Below are 17,463 nucleotides of genomic sequence, written 5' to 3'. Positions count from 1 at the left end.
GTACTCAAGAGACAGAGACAAGCGGATCTCTGTGAGTTGGAGGCCAGCCTGGTCTACAGAAAGAGTTCCAGGACAGGCTCCAAAGCTACACAGAAACCCTGTGTCGAAAACAAAACAAAAAAAAAAAAAAAAAGGAAAGGAAAAAGCCAAACTTCCCACCTTTCCCACAAAGCACTTTAACCACAAAAATAAGACCACATCAATCTCTACATAGAAATAATTCTGTGTAAGGATGCTAACCACAGCTCCAATCACCATGTTCATGATTTTGGCATTATGTGGGGATTAGAGAAGATGAAGGACAAAAGGACCTCTTCTAAGTGGCTGATTGCCAAGGAAGCAGACTCTCCTTTACAGCATATTTAATCTTGACAGGAAGGTTCTAAGAATTAATAAAGAAGTATATGTAAAACACTCTGAGATCTCTGAAGTAATATGGGCTCTAAAGTCATCTGTAGGCGTGATGTTTTCTAGGCAAGGCAATTCAGCACACACAGAGCACTTTTCAGCCCTTTGCCGACAAACCCTTCAGTGTTCAACGAAGAGTGAAGAGGAGTGTAGAATAGGGATACCAACACAACTTTTCACTTATTTTTTCTAATTAAATAACAAAATTATCACAATGCTGCTTATTTTACCTTTAACCAAAAGTTATAGTGAATTTGGTTATTAAAAATATGTGTGGAAGGCTGGGGAGATGGCTCAGCAGTTAAGAGCACTTGCTGCTCTTGCAGAGGACCTGGGTTTCGTTCCCAGCACTCACATAGTGGCTCACCATCCTCTCTAACTTCCATTTTAGACCTCAAAAAATAATCACTAAATAAAAAATAAACAAACAAGAAACCTTTTTTCATTGCATATTCTTATCTAAAATGTTCATTTGCCTTTATATGTTAATTACATGTATACAGACATACCTGACGTAAAAGCTATTATGTATGAACGTGTAGAGGGGTTTACAAAACAGGAATTTTAAATGGCTGAGACAGTCTTTTACTAGGGTTCCTCCTATTTCATGAACTATATTACGTGCAACCTGGTTCACAGTCTACACACCCATGTCCTGATTCACAAACTACACCCGTGTCCTTATTCACACTCTATACCTGTCCCCTTCTTCAGAAACTGCTAACTTAATTAAGCAAGGTAGAAAAAAAGAGCACAACAATGTTTAGAACTGGGGACAAACTAAACTGTGGCTGATATTAATACCACCAGCCAGGTGGTGGTGGCTCAGACCTTTGATCACAACACTAGGAGGCAGAGGCAGATGGGTCTTGGAGTTCAAGGCCAGCCTGGTCTATAGAGTTCCAAGTCAGCCAAGACTATACAGACAAATCCTGTCTCAAAAAACAAAGAGAGGAAAGAGGGAGGGAGGGAGGGAGAGAGGGAGGGAGGGAGGGAGGGAGGGAGGGAGGGAGGGAAGGGGGGGTATCTCACAATTTTCAATGGGATAACAGAGGAGGTCTCTCTTGAGGGCAAGGCTCAACCCAGCCAAGTTTTCACAGTAAAAAACTCAAAGTCGGGTAGTGGTGGTGGCACATGCCTTTAATTCCAACACTCGGAAACCAGAGGCAGGTAGATCTCTGTAAGTTCGAGGCCAGCCTGGTTTACAAGGCAAATTCCAGATAGCCAGGGCTACACAGAGAAACCCTACAAACGATAAAACTTTAAATTCCTTAGAGACTTCCATTAAAATCTCAGTGTCTGAGACTGAGCCTCCAGGCACCTCTGGAGGGTTCAGCCACCGAGGCACAGTGACTACCAGTTGTGGTAAAAGGGAGAACCTGGTGATTTTTGTTGCTGTTTTTGTTTGTTCGTTTTTTGTTTTGTGTTTTTACAGGCATACAGAATTCAAGAGTTAGAGAGTTCTGGGAGCTTGCCCAAGGTTTAAAGAAAAACCACTACTACCACTACAACCAGCACCACCACCTCCTCCTCCACCACCATCATCTCCCCCTCCACCATCACCTCCTCTTCTTCCTCCATCACTACCACCTCCTCATCCCCTACCACCACCACCACCACTGACCTTGTCAAAGTACAGCGGGAACTCCTGAGTGGGCTGTGTGAAGATAGAGAGGTGAGGCTTCAGGTAAAGCAGAGATGCTGGGGTGTTGGAGAAGCCAGGAGTATGAGATGTCATTAAACAAAGCTAGACCCGCTGAGAGGAGCTCGTTCAAGAAAGGGGCTACAAAGGATTGCAAATAGCAAAGCAGCCCAAGTCTAATGGAGTTCAGAAGATGCCACCACAAGCTCTGAATGGCGGACATAGAGCTCACAGGTTTGGTATTTTCTCAGCTGGTTTTTGGCCTTGCTTTGGACCAACCACCCTTTACTTGCTATATCCTCCGATCTCCCTTTAGAAAGAATATGTGGTCTGCTCACATAGACACTGAAGGAGAAAACATGTATTTTACAGGTGCCAAGAGTTACAAGTTTGCTTTCCATCTCAGATGAGATTTCGGAGTTCTGAATTGTATTGAGACTGCTAAGAGGGTGGGGATTTTTGAAGCTGGACTAAATACATTTTAAATTGTAGGTTGGTTATTTGTCTTTAGAGACTTGAAACAAAATGCTAAGGCTGCACTCTGAAATGTCCCCTACAGGCTCATGCTTTCAATTGTTTCCAATGCTTTTACTATCAGAAAGTTGTAGCACCGTTTTGAGAACACGGGATAAGGAAACCAGCTACAAGTAGAAGGCCTCTGAAGGCCCTGCCAACATCTGGTTCCAGCCAGTCTCAGCCTCATGGCATGCACTATGTGAATAGGCTCTACCTCAAATATCATGGCTTCCTTGCTATAATGGATTGAAATCATTCTGAAACTAGGAGCAAATATAAATCTTTCTTTCCCCAACTTATTTCTGTCAGGTATTATGATAACATTAAAAATTACTGTAGTTATAAAAAATAAAACAATGAACTATTAACATCTACTATATGATCTATGTATAATGTTCTTCTTACACTGAACCTGTGAGATAGTCTTAGCCCACTTTTATAAACAATTTAAAATGTCAACTTACTTTTAAAAGAAAGAAAACAAAACAAAAACCACATTATATAAATAGCTAAAAAAGCCACGCAGTGGTGGCACACATCTTCAGTGCCAGTACTTAAGAGGCAGAGGCAGGTGGATCTCTGAATTCAAGACCAGCCTGATCTATACATCAAGTTCCAGGATGGCCAGGTCTATACAGAAAATCTGTCGCGGGGGGGGGGTGGGGGCATGGGGATTTGAAACCTAATTTGGTTTTAGAAATTGCATTTTAAAACTACATTACTCAGCACTGTAACCAAATATGTGTTTGGTTTCTTCACACTTCAATCAATGACATACTTTTCCTATTTAAGCTTGGGGTGGGCGGAGCATATACTAAAAATGTGATACATAGTAATATGATGATGCAATGTAATACAAAAGGTTTTAGCATCTGCAGGACAGACATTCAGGTCCTGTCCACACTACTCTTTAGCAGTCTTACTCAGGAAATCCACAGTGTCCTGAGTAAGCACCATCATTTTCATCTGTGAAAGAGGTTTGAGAACCATCTTGCAGAAGTGGTCTCCCAAGCTCCCAATCAGGCAGAGAAATGCACTCTGTCTCATAGAGCTAGCCCACGGTGCACACAGTAACGACAGTACACATAGAGCTAGCCCACGGTGCACACAGTAACGACAGTACACATAGAGCTAGCCCACGGTGCACACAGTAATGACAGCACACATAGAGCTAGCCCACGGTACACACAGTAATGACAGCACACAGAGAGCTAGCCCACGGTACACACAGTAATGACAGCACATATAGAGCTAGCCCACGGTGCACACAGTAATGACAGCACACATAGAGCTAGCCCACGGTACACACAGTAATGACAGCACACAGAGAGCTAGCCCACGGTACACACAGTAATGACAGCACGCAGAGAGCTAGCCCACGGTACACACAGTAATGACAGCACGCAGAGAGCTAGCCCACGGTACACACAGTAATGACAGCACACATAGAGCTAGCCCACGGTACACACAGTAATGACAGCACACAGAGAGCTAGCCCATGGTACACACAGTAATGACAGCACACAGAGAGCTAGCCCACGGTGCACACAGTAATGACAGCAGGCCAGGACTATCACGTACACCTGTCTCAAAACTGACCATTTGTAAGAAAAAGTAAAATCAAATTCTCTAAGAGTTCAGCACTAGATGTTACTCTGAGTCTGCACAAAGATGGTCTGCATAAACATCCACAGCAACCGTCCATATTTACAGGATCGAAGGCTTAACGGCTGCATGTGAAACAGTATCTACTTTTCTGCTTGAGAGTTTAAAAGGACTGAATTGAGTTATGAAGACCATTTCAACTGTGACCTTTAGAAAACAATATAATATGAATACAAACCTTGAAATATCTTAAACAGCAATTAGCATTACTAGAAAGGCAAACTGTTTAAAATAAATTAAGCTATAGGCTAAGGGAACAGTGGACATTTGAACAGCTTTTTAAAGGGCTACAAGATTCATGACTTCATGTTTAATAAAAACATCACAGATGCAAAAATGTTTGAGGCACCATCCATCCAAGAAGACTGGTTTCAGTAGAATCCCATGGCTTTAACATCAACAAAAAATTTCCCAAAATTACTAACACATTGCAACAAACAAGCTGGTACTTACTTCTCTATAAATGCTTCTTTATGCTTTCATCATTACTTAAACATTAATTTAGAAGACTCAGGTCTTAGACAAATGGACAATACTCTGTATTTCATACCTGTTTTTTGTCTTATCAACTTTGTGATATTAGCAAATTGGTAAATTTTGATGCCTACTTATTTGAAACTAGCTGCCAGCACTATTCAGCCAATATGACTCCAATGAACATCATTCTCACTTCTACTCAAACTTTACCCAATTCCAAAGTACAAAATATATCATTTTGCATTGCTAAAAAAAAAATTAAAACACTCCCCTGGAGTATACATATCAAGTTAGAATCAGAGGCTAATTTCTGGGAAGAATTCAGGTAAGGTTGGTGTACCTACCTGCACCACAGGATCTTTTGGTTGGTGTGATTAATGAGACATGAGCTGTGTCTGTGCATGGCCCACCTAGAAACCAAACACAAACAAACAAAAGGCACATCAGGCAGGTACTTTCCACAAGCCCACAGCTACCACCACAAATAAGAAAGAGAAGCGTACAAAGGACAGGCTCAACCTGCAGATACGCTAGGAGTGGCAGCACAGTGATAACCGTGCACAGATTCCTTTAAAGGAAAGAGCTTATATTTTAGCTTAGCAATGGATTCCATGGAGTCCACAGAGTCCCATCTTTCTGCATTGTGATATACCTTTCATAAAACACTCTTTTGGGAGGGTGGTTTCAAGACAGGGTTTCTCTGTAGCTTTGAAGCCTGTCCTGGAACTAGTTCTTGTAGATCAGGCTGGCCTCGAACTCACAGAGATCCGCCTGTCTCTGTCTACCGAGTGCTGAGATTAAAGGCGTGCACCACCACCGCCCAGCTTCATAAAACATTCTTAAGTCTCACATAATGTTCAGAAGTTAAATAATGAAAATTTAATTAAAATTCAGATCCAGCAAAGAAGAAATTACCCAAATATTGGAGAAATGAGTTCTTCCACAAAGCAACCAAGTAGGCATATGTATCCTTTTATAATCTCAGTGGTCATTGTACTTTGAATTTACTGTAAAACCGGCCTTAACATGGCTTGCGATGTATAAGCACACAGAAGAATCCAGGCTAATAAAGACGTGAATCGGGGAGAGAAAAAAAAAGGCCTTAAAGAAGGGCATTCCTTCTTAAAAGAAGGAATAGCAAAGGGCTTATCAGAAGAAATAACAATGTTTCAGTATATAGAGAAAATACTGCTGATCAAGAAAGGCTATTGAGTGGCACGGATGAGTGTGTCTCCAAGGGATCTTGGTGGGTTCAGAGATCTGATACATAGAGTGTGAAGAGTTTAGTTAGTAGAAGGCAGCTTGAAAAGCAGCATTTCTATTCTGCAGGATAAGAACGATCAAAGTAATATGAAGTTGATACTGACTCCCCTTACCAATGACTATGTCTCACCTTTGAAAACAGCTGCTGTACAATATGGATGCCAATAACTCTCAACTTGCCCTGAGAAAGCAGCACTGGTGACCACAAAAGAGCAGAACACACTGGCAAAAGTTATATTATTCTAAAAACGTTCTTCAGGTGACTGTTTCCAGTTGGCACAGTTTTATATCATTCATGACAAGACTTTATATCACTGACATTACTCACTGGAAAAAAAAAAAGATGAAAGAGCCCTAAGACCCGTAGCTGGAAATAATAACTAAAGTCATGGGAAAGGGACTTGGAGATCCAACCTAAGAAGCCCATCATTAATCCATTCTTTGCTAGTCCAAGGCCATAATGGCAACAACCCTTATATAGTATAAGTCATAGAAAGAACATATTCAAGGAAAAGAGAACCAAGAAGTGTGCTGCTAACTTCCAAAAGCACTTGACAAATACCCATGGTGCACCACACAGGTTACTCCCAGAGTCTGCAATCTTATTAGGAAGATAGGGTGTATGTACAGAAGAACGATACACAGCTGCAGTAAATAGCTAGATGGAGAAGAACCAAGTGCCAAAGCATTAAATACATAATGGATGTCACATGCAATCAAGAGGAAGAACATTCATCACTAACCAACAACGCCTGGAAAATGCAAGAATAAAAATGGGGCAAGAGAAATTAGAAAAATTCAAAAGATCTCTCAGAGGACAGGGTATTCCAACTTAACATTTATTCCTAACAAAGGTTACCATTCTCCAGGGAAAGTTTATATATACTAAAATCTGAGATGCTTAGAAGAGCAACCGAGACTTGAAAATAAGTAAAAGGCAGAAGCAGTGAGCCAAGCCATACAGAAGCCAGACAGTTCCAAATTCTCCAAACTTTTCCCAACTCCCCCAAAATACTGTGGCTCCTGATTCCATGTATTTTGCTGTTGTTCTTAACAACAACATTCCTATTCTGGAACACAAGAGGCTTTTCCTGAAGATGACACTTGCCACTTCCATTTCTTCCACAATAAAAAGCAACAGTAAAGCTGACAATAGCCTAAGGGTTCATGGACCATCTCAGTAAGAAGGCTTCAATAAACTGTGATGCTTTCTATTGTGTCTCAGCACCTCCTTTTTCATCAAAATTCTTGTCATCTGTCACTCTCCTCTGTTGGGTAAAGACTATGTGGGCACTGGGCATTTATATGGGGGATTATATAGGGAAGTAAATGGCTTTATAACACTTTAATGGAGGTATACTATAAAGGGACAGCAAAGAATGGAACACAGGCTGAGAATCCTTTATACAAATAAGATCAGAACTGTTTTGGATTTGGATGTTTTTACTGTATTTTGGAATATTTCATACATAAAGTTATCTTGAGAATAGAAGTTCCCAAGAGAGAAAATCATATTCCATTACACTTCACCCAGACTTTGTACACATAACCGGAGCTAACTGTACACAGAACATGAGATCAAGTATGAAATTTTCTCTTGTGTCTCGTCTCCCAAGTGTCTGATTTTGGATCACTTTAGGTGTTTAAATTAGGGGCGGCATTTTAGCTAGTTTTATGTCAATTTTACACAACCTAGAATCATTTAGGAAGAAGAAACCTCAATTGAGAAAAATGCTTTCAACATAACGGCCAGTGAGCAAACCTGTGATTGATGGTTAATTGATGTGGAAGGGTTCAAGCCCATATTGTGGGTGGTACTACCACTAGCCAGATGGTCCTAGATGGTGGATGGAAGCATCTTAACTAATCCATGATGAGCGATCCAGTAAGCAGTACTCCTTCGTGACCTCAGCATCAGTACCTGCCTTGAGTTCCAATCCTGACATCCCTGTATGATAAGGGCCTTAAGCTATAAGATGACCCATTCCTCCTCAAGTTGTTTTTGATCACGGTGTTTAATCATAGTATTAGAAACATACGTTAAAACAAATGTTCAGGCTGTACTAGAATGAATTATATGACCATTGGACAAAAATATTAGAAGATCTTCTGAGACATTGGGGCTGGTGAAGTGACTCATTAGTTGACAGCACTTACTGCTCTTTCAGAAGACCCAGGTTTGACTGACAGGCAGGGGACCCAATTCCTCTTCTGGCAGGCACTAGGCACTTACATAGTGCTTATAGTTATACACATACAGGTAAAACACTCTTATTTTTACATAAAATTATTTTGTAAAATACGGGCTCCTGAGAATTCAATGTAAACTCTTAATGGAACACGCCAAGCAGAAGACTTATGCATTTTCCTAAGCAAGCTGGATACACCATAAATATTAGCAGTTCAGTAAGTTACAATATATGATGGATTTTCTTTAATTCCTAGTTCAGTATTTGGCCAGGATCAAGGGTTCCAAAAACACAGTGAGCTGTGGAGAACAGTCAGTAAGAGTGTATACCAAAAAGGTTTCTTAAAAGACATCAACAACCCATCCAGAAAAAGTATGAGAAGGGAGAAAGCGTGGAATCAAAGCAAAGAAATATCTGGAACTCATAAATTTACACTCCATGCCTGAAAATGTCCAGATAATTACTGAATCAAGGAAATTTTACCTCGCCTGAAGGTTAAGAGTTTATCTTTAAAAAAAAAAAATTACTCGTCAATAAATTTCTGTGGGCTTTGGCAAAAAATGCAAATAATTTTCTAGCTACAAAGCACAACTCAGCATGCATCACCATACAAGTGTCCTCCAGAGGCTTGTTAAGCTAGCAGCCTTAATTCAATGTGTTCACTCCATTATACTGACATACAAACAGAACCACAGCTGAGCCAAGAAAAACTGACAGCAACAGTAACTGGCAATGATAATGTATCCCAGCTTTGATAATTGGGCAATATTATAAATGGAGAACATGGAATTAAGTTTGGTCTGGCAGACAGTAACCTATGAAACACTTTAAAACACAGATCAAAAGCCAGCGAATACCATACATGCATCTTATATTAATAGTATATCATCCAAATCACAGACTCTTGGAAGGAAAAAATAAAAAGGACTAGTCACTAGAGAGGAGACTATCTGCTCTTATAAATTAATTATAAATCAACACTTAAAACAAATGTAGGCAATTATGGGAAGGGTTTCTGTCAACAACAAGAAAAATATGGTATTAGTCTGTTGTTGTTTGTTTTTTATTCTTTACTCTTTGGGGGCCCGCCACCTGGCTACCAAATAAAAACACACACACAGAAACTTATTTTTACTTATGAATGCCTGGCCTTAGCTTGTTTTGTTTTTGCCAGCTTGTCTTATCTTAAATTATCCCATCTATCTTTTGCCTTTTCTTACATCTATATATCTTACTTTCCCTCTTACTCTTACACTTACCCGTGGATCGCTGTGTAGCTGGCCCCCTATGTCCTCCTTTCTTTCCTCTTGCTCCTTCCTCCTCCTCTTCCCAGATTCCTCCTATTCATTCTCTCTGCCCGCCAGTCCAGCCTATCTTTTCTTCTGCCTCACTATTGGTCCTTCAGCTCTTTATTAGATCAATCAGGTGTTTTAGACAGGCAAAGTAACACAGTTTCACAAAGTTAAACAAATGCAACATAAAAGAATGCAACAGATCTTGGCATTATTAAAACAAATGTCCCACAGCATAAACACATCTCAAAATTCTAGAAAATGTGTCCCCTATGACTCCAGTACACAAATAGTACTAAGAACTGAACTACTGGCAATGGGCAAAATGGAGTTGTCCACTTCACCAAAAACAGTACCAGTGTTCCTTTCGGGAATACCTAATGTCTGAGGGAATCACCCCATGTCCCTATAGCTCTGAACATGTACCTACAGCACACTGGGAGCTCTGCTCTGTTCTTGGCCATCTTTATTTTCACTAAGAAGCAAGACAGACTCGTCAGTTAACAGAGTGAGGTGAAGAAGCCAATGCGTGACTGTGGGTTACATGGGTGAGGACAGGAAACAGAAAATACATTCCTAAGCAGAGAAAATTTAAATCATGATCTTGTATACCAAAGAGGCTAAGACAACTGGTGATACCAAAAAGGCATTAGTATTTAGAGCTAACAATTTCAAGACAGGGAGCCCAGATTCTAGTGGAGACCAGTGTGGCCAGCTGAGCAGCTCAGAGGATCCTTTTACAACTATAGCGGGAAGTTTAGTGTCAGAAACTCAGCATGCTGCTCTCTGGAAAACCAGGAGCTCACGGAGTGATCACCATGGACAAGCTGGTATCACTGCTATCAACTGTGTGTCACATCTGCAACCTGTATTATGGCAATTTCAGAAAGACAACTTTTGACTGTTTCTATGTAAAAAAAAAAAATCACAAAATTTCTCGTTTGATGTTTAGCTCTGTGCAGCCTGGTTTTAAACCAACTTAAAACAAAAACTGGTTGCCAAAAGGAAATTCAATTGAGAAAAATGTCTCCTTAAGATGCAGGTGTAAGGGGGCTGGAGAGATGGCTCAGAGGTTAAGAGCATTGCCTGCTCTTCCAAAGGTCCTGAGCTCAATTCCCAGCAACCGCATGGTGGCTCACAACCATCTGTAATGGGGACTGGTGCCCTCTTCTGGTCTGCTAGCATACAAACAAACAGAATATTGTATTCATAATAAATAAATAAATAAATATTAAAAAAAAAGATGCAGGTGTAAGGCATTTTCTTAATTAGTGATTGAAGGGCCCCGCCCAAGGTGGGTGGGGCCATCTCTGAGCTGGTGATCCTGGGTGCTCTAAGAAAGCAGACTGAGCAAGCCAGGGCAAACAAGCCAATAAGCAGTGCCCCTCCATGGTTTCTGCATCAGCTCCTGCCTCCAGGTTCCTGCCCTATTTGAGTTCCTGTTCTGGCTTCCTTCAGTGATGAGCTAATAAGTGAAAGTGTATGCCACATAAACCCTTTCCTCCCCAACTTGCTTTTGGTCATGGTGTCTCATGTCAGAAATAGAAACCCTAAGACAGGCTCTCAGGGAAGCAAATGATTCCTGAGCTTAAATAGCAGCACATGCCCACAGTATGAGCACTTGGGAGGCTGAGAAAGGAGTATATCAAATTGGAGATCACCCTAGGCTATACACAGCAAGAACCTCTCACAAAAGCAACCTGACTTGCCTTTCAGCCAATCATCATGTATGCTTTTTGACTTCCTTTGCTAATTTTTCCAAGATCCTGCATTATCTAGAGGGGTGTGATAACAGACTATCACATTGCATTTGATGTTCTATTCAGGACTCCTTTCTCAACTTACTTTGTAATTTACAAGTGAATAATGCTTGGAGGAGTGTATAGTTTGTAACCGGGAAGTCTACATATTCTTTTCTTCTAGGGTTTGTGTCTATGCTGGTATTAAAGGTGTCGTATGTAATTCTGGCCACATGTGAAATGTCAGGAACACTATGAAGTGCTATTCCTCAGCTGCACTCCAAAAAAAAAAAAAAAAAAAAAACAACTTTATAGCAAATCCAACAGAGTGGTGGATTTTCCTGGAGAAACTGTGATCTCAGCTCTGTGAGCGAGAAGCTGCAGCAAATCTGCACACTCACTTCACTGCAGCCCTGTGACTCTCAGTCTTCCTGAAGCTGTGACCCTGTAATGTAATTCCTCGTGCTGTGGGGACCCCCCAACCATAAAATTGTTTTTCTTGCTACTTCGTAACTTGTGATTTTTCCACTGTTATGAGTGATAAAATCTGTGTTTTCCAGCGGTGTCTTAAATGACTACTGGGAAAGGGGTCGTGACCCACAGGCTGAGAACCACTGCTGTAATCTATAGACAATCAGGACTGCATAAGGTATGCCGTTAACTGTCAACATTCACATTCCATTTCAAAGTGTAGTAACATATATCAAAAACCCATGCCCAAGAGACCTCACAGTGCAGTCAGTTCCACAGGTGACCAGGCTACTGTGACTTGGGGAAAAGGCACTGGCATGGAGGACAGCTACACTTGGACGAGCATGCTTTCCAGAATTCAAAACCCAAGGCAAAACAAATATGGAAAATACTATTTCTCCTTTATTTCAAGTGGAGAACAATCTACTCTAAAAGGTTTTGTTAAAACACCTGCCATGGCTGATTATATTTTGTCCTACTCCCACAAACCTTCACGGCCTGTAGTTAAACCATGTGCTAAAGCATCATTAAAAAACAGACTGTCAAGGAGTCAGTCAGCTAGAAGTGCCAGAAACTCCATAGTCAAATATTCTACTATTAGCCTTCCAGGGAAACTGCAAAACATTAATACACAAAAATAGCCACTCCTCGAGCAGATTTACAACGCTTCAATTTTCTTGCTTAATTAACATGACATTTACATAACAGCATCTAATTAATTCCCAATGAAAGGCACTGTGGACTTATTAGAAATGTATCATCTATTTCTAACCAGCTGGCCAATTTCACTCCATCATAATCCACACGCTGTTTACTTTGTAGCAGCTCACTTTTTCAGGCTCGCCATCCTAAAGGTGACCTCAGACAGATCCAACAGTCATAATTCTGTCTTCTCTCTGGAGATTTGGAAATTGCTTGCTGGTGAAGCTTTTCAAAGAAGTAGGGCTTCTGAGCAATGCAAACATAAACTTTTATCTTGATGTGGTCATGTTAAAAATAAAAACTTAGAAAAATACCCAACCTACTTCTTGAGTAATAAAATAGTCCCTCTGTGACTGCCTTTAACATGGATGTGATTTTAAAATGGCAAAGGACAGAGAGTAATAACAACCGGGCACAGACTGGGCTGCAGAAGAACCAGTCACCTTTTCAGAAAAGACCCCCGCCCCCTTTCCACAATCACCTTCCACCTGCAATTCATGAGTTAGTATAACCAGAACGGACATGCCTAATGCCTCATCTCTCTACATAACTGGGTCTGAAAGGTCTACTGATGAAAAGCAAGTAAACATACAGGTATAATGGACGTGACTCTAAGACTACAAAAAGCCAGCACAGCGATGGCCCTCACATTTCTCCAAATGAAACTTCTAAAATGAACCATTTATAAGACATGTTAGAGAACTTAAGTGCTCATCTGTCAGAAATCCTAATCCTAACTTGCTGTATGACCACTCATAAATCCCTAATTTAGATATGAATAGTATAAGGAGATTTTCAAAGTGGGCCAGGCCTCACTATAGGTATATTACTGATTATGTTCAACAAAATAATATGACTATGGCATCCCACCTCCCTAATAATGATAGTCCTGGACATCTCTGCAAACCTGTGAAATGTGTGTGCAGTTACCACTATGTTTGCTCACTAGAAATAAAATTTTCCCACAACACCTTCCCAGGAAGCAGCACCAAGAGCAAAGCTAAGTTAGGAGTGCTTCACACATGCCAAGACTCATGGACACTTCCATGAGCACTGAAGGGGCACTAGGATCAGTAGAGCTGTGGAAGGATCACCGTCTCCTCGCCTGCAACAACACCGAGGCCAAGAGCCTTTCAGGCAGAAGTGGTCCAAGCCATCTAGAACACCAAGTGTCCAGAAACAGTTCTACACCAGATGAAAACAATCCAGGCCAAAAACCACAGAATATATGGAAGAACTGTCATGCTAACTAAACCAGTTGATTTTTACCACATTTACATGTTAATCTAACATGGCACTTCCTGAACTTTCAGTACACAAGTAATCTTTTTACATTTAAAATGATTGAGGATCACAAAGAACTTTGGGTTACATATACCATATTGATTGATACCTATATAAAATCTAAAAACACAAAATATTAATATTACACTTGAGTATGAAAAGATTCTTTTATGAAATACAACTATTTTAAAAACTTAAGAGTCCCAAGCTTAAAAGACGGTGTTGGAGTTTTGCTCCTGCATGTGCTGCAAGAACGCACTCTCACGCTGGTAAGGAGTAAGAACGGCTTCAGAGATCCTGAAGGACCTGGGTTTAGAACTTCCAACACAGTACACAACAGTGAACCCTTACAGTTGATAGATTTCTCCAATTCTCCCACACTCCTCTCAGGCTAACCCTCTCTGATGTTACTCTTGGCAGAGATTAATCCATGCTTGCAGTGTAAATAAAAGATTTATTTTTTTTACTATCTAAAACTATGTTAACATGTAAGTAAATGAAGTCAAGTGATATAAATCAAAAATGAGCATTTTATCTAGGATGGCTACAATGTTTCACGGAGCTCAACTAGGTCTAGGCAAGCATCTAAATGTGTAGAGTATCAGTTCTTCAGGATTAGAAGTAACAAGCCTAAGAAAAGAACCTGGGATCCTGCAGATCAAAATCAAAGCCCCCTTAGGAAAAGTTTAAAAAAAAAAAAAGTCATTTCTAATTTTAGACACTGCTTTTGTTGCTCATGACAAAGCACATCTAATATAGTCATTAAATCAGGGACTATCATCTAATTTAGGCCTTGATTCTGACTACTTAGGCTTACCTAAGGTCTAACTGAGAAATGAAAATTTGCATTTCTACCACTGGCACAAGCATAATTTTCATAACACTGATATAGATACTTGACACTGAGAGATTTTTTTTCTTTAAAAAACAAAAATCTAACAGGATAAACAAAATTGCTCGGGGGTTAAGAGCACTTGTTGCTCTTGCAGAGGTCCTGGGTTTGGTTCTCAGCACTCACATGGTGGCTAACCACAACTGTCTAACTCCAGTACAAGATCTGATGCCCTCTTCCAACCTTCATGGACCCTTCATGCACATGGTACATATCCACACATTCAGTCAAACACATAACATAAAAATAAATAAAATAAAAATGAAGGTAGTAAGACAATCCTCAAGAATCTTGTCTACACTGGTAATGGCAAAAAGCTTCTGTGCCCACCTCAGAAAAGGATGTAAATTGTGTGCATTCTTTATCAGAAGCATCAGGAAGAATGAAACTAGATATCTATGCAGACCACAGGTGCTATGCCATGAAATAGTCCCTCCAAAGCACGCTCCGCTAGTAAGCCAAACTGTTAAGAACGACACTGAATGGAAGGCCCTACACACAGTCTGCACTGCCAGGAGTGACTAGGAATGTCACAATTTGAATTATGTAGTCAAAGGTTCTACTGGTATTTTGAAATTTTAAAAATCCTTACTGAAGTATCACCCCTAGTGAAGGATTGGACCATGAAATGGCTTATGAAGCAATGGAGGAAATGAGAATGAAATATAAAGTCACATGGTTGTTTTTTTGTGCTGGGAGCCCTGAGTTTTCAAAGAGCTGCATAAACATACAATGCATTTCTACAAAGTTAAAATAATTACTTCAGCATATCCAAGTAGAGGCATCTCATTACTTTTCAGGCAAATGTTTTGCCATAAATATAGCTTGGATTTAAAGTCATCAGTGTCATGCATTTCCTGTAGCTACACAAAACAAAAACGCAGCAAAGGCTAAGCTGGTGTGACTGACGTGACGTGGTTGTTCACTGTGGCCTTATCTTCAGACAGGGCAGAGAATTTCATCTATTAAGAGAATCTTCTGGACTTCTGTATTTGCAAAGCCCTAATCAGTGGCAAGAGAATTCAAAACTGCATCTGATTGGCAGTAACTGGACAGCCTTACAGCCATCAGGGAAGACTGCAGAAACAAACCTTCTAGGCTTCAGGCCTTAGAGACTCTGAATAGTAAGTATTAGAAGCTTGCTAGTCTTCTCTCTTGCACAGAGGAATCTAAAGGAGGAAATTCAGAAGACAAAAGAAAGCCTATAAACAGAAAGTACCCTGACAAGAGGCAGATGCGACCCACATTGGTGAGACAGGCACAGACACAATTATTACTCTGAGATGAACTGTCACAATGAGACACACAAACTTCAAAGTTTTATGTCTTGAGATTATTGAATTCTACCATTAAATATTGAATATATTAATAATAAACAACAGCTACATAAAATTCAAGCAATGAGACCTCTTAATGTATCAAAACAAAGTAGTTTTTCCTTTTTCCTTTTTTTTGTTTTTTGCTTTTGTCTTGTGACAGTGTTTCCCTGTGTAGCCCTGGCTATCCTGGAACTCACCTCCTCCTACTTCTACCTCCCAAGGGCTAGATTAAAGTGTACCACCACCACCATCATCCAGCTATATATATTGATTCTAAAAAATACTAAAATTAACAATAAAACTTCTCTAGATTTTTAAAGTAAGAATCAAGTGAGCACTGCATGGACATGTACCAGGAGCTCTGAAGTCAAGTAGCACAGTAAAAAACAGAGGCTTTCCTTGTTTGGAACCTGAGACTCTAAACTGCTTCACAGAGATATTTCCAAGTCTAAAAGTAACAATAAAGACAATCTGTGAGCAAGTGTCACAGATAAGTAGTCCAGGAGTTCCTTAATGGAAACAGTCAAGAGTAAATGAAATTATTTTGAGCTGAGCCCAAGAGAACATACTTGGAATGGGTCATATTAGTCACAGGGAAAAATCAATCAAGAGGAAGTCTCAATACTGAACATCTATGCCCCAAATACAAGGGCACCCTCATATGTAAAAGAAACATTACTAAAACTTAAATCACACATTAAAGCCCACAAACTAATAGTGGGATACTTCAACACTCCAAGACTCTAACCACTGGACAGGTCATGGAAATTAAGCAATGCTCACCTACATCACCAATGGATCAAGGAAGAAATTAAAGACTTCCTAAAATTCAACGAAAATGACCACACAGCATATCCAGATTTATGGTTCATAAAGAAAGCAGTGTTAAAGAGGAAAGTTCATAGCACTAAATGCCTATATAAACAAGCAGGAAAAATCCCACACTACTGAGTTTACAGAACACCTGAAAACTCTAGAACAAAAACATGCAAACTCACCCAGGAGGACTAGAAGGCAGGAAATAAATTGAGAGCTGAAATCAACAAAATAGAAACAAGGAAAATAATACGAAAAATCAATGAGACCAAGAGTTGGTTCTTTGAGAACAATCAACAAAATGGACAAATCTTTATCCAAACTAACCAAAAGGCCAAAAACAAAATCAGGCCAGGTGGTGCTGGCACCCGCCTTTAATCCCAGCACTCCACCCAGAGACACCCAGAGACAAAGGCAGGAGGATCTTTGTGAGTTCAAGGCCAGTCTGGTCTACAAGAGCTGGTTCCAGGACAGACTCCAAAACCACAGAGAAACCCTATCTTGAAATCAGTATGGCGATTTCTCAGAAAATGAGAAAACAAACCTAGCTCAAGACCCAGCAATACCGTGTATATACCCAAAGGATGTTCAATCGTACCACAAAGACATGTGCTCAACCACATTCATAGCAGCATTATTTGTCATAGCCAGAACCTGGGAACAACCTAAATGCCCCTTGACTGAAGAATGGGTAAGGAAAGCATGGTACATTTACACAATGGAGTACTACACATAATGATATCTTGAAATTTGCAGACAAATGGATGGATCTAGAGATCATCATATTG

The 17,463-nt window shown here is 40.2% G+C and overlaps 1 protein-coding gene across 1 annotated transcript in view; it reads right to left on the bottom strand.

Moving 5' to 3' along the window:
• Positions 1-17,463, bottom strand: part of Zfand3 (zinc finger AN1-type containing 3) — a 201,636-nt gene that overhangs the window by 45,692 nt on the left and 138,481 nt on the right. Inside the window, exon 4 of the mRNA XM_041634762.1 lies at positions 5,053-5,118. Within this exon, the coding sequence (XP_041490696.1) occupies positions 5,053-5,118 (66 nt within the window). The remainder of the gene's footprint in view (positions 1-5,052; positions 5,119-17,463) is intronic.

The sequence above is a fragment of the Microtus oregoni genome, unplaced genomic scaffold (assembly GCF_018167655.1).
Source record: "Microtus oregoni isolate MIOR12 unplaced genomic scaffold, Mior012 000046F_ref0000063, whole genome shotgun sequence".
Taxonomy (NCBI): Eukaryota; Metazoa; Chordata; class Mammalia; order Rodentia; family Cricetidae; genus Microtus; species Microtus oregoni.
The sequence above is the reverse complement of the archived record's forward strand: the minus strand, read 5'-3'. Positions and strand labels throughout refer to the sequence as shown.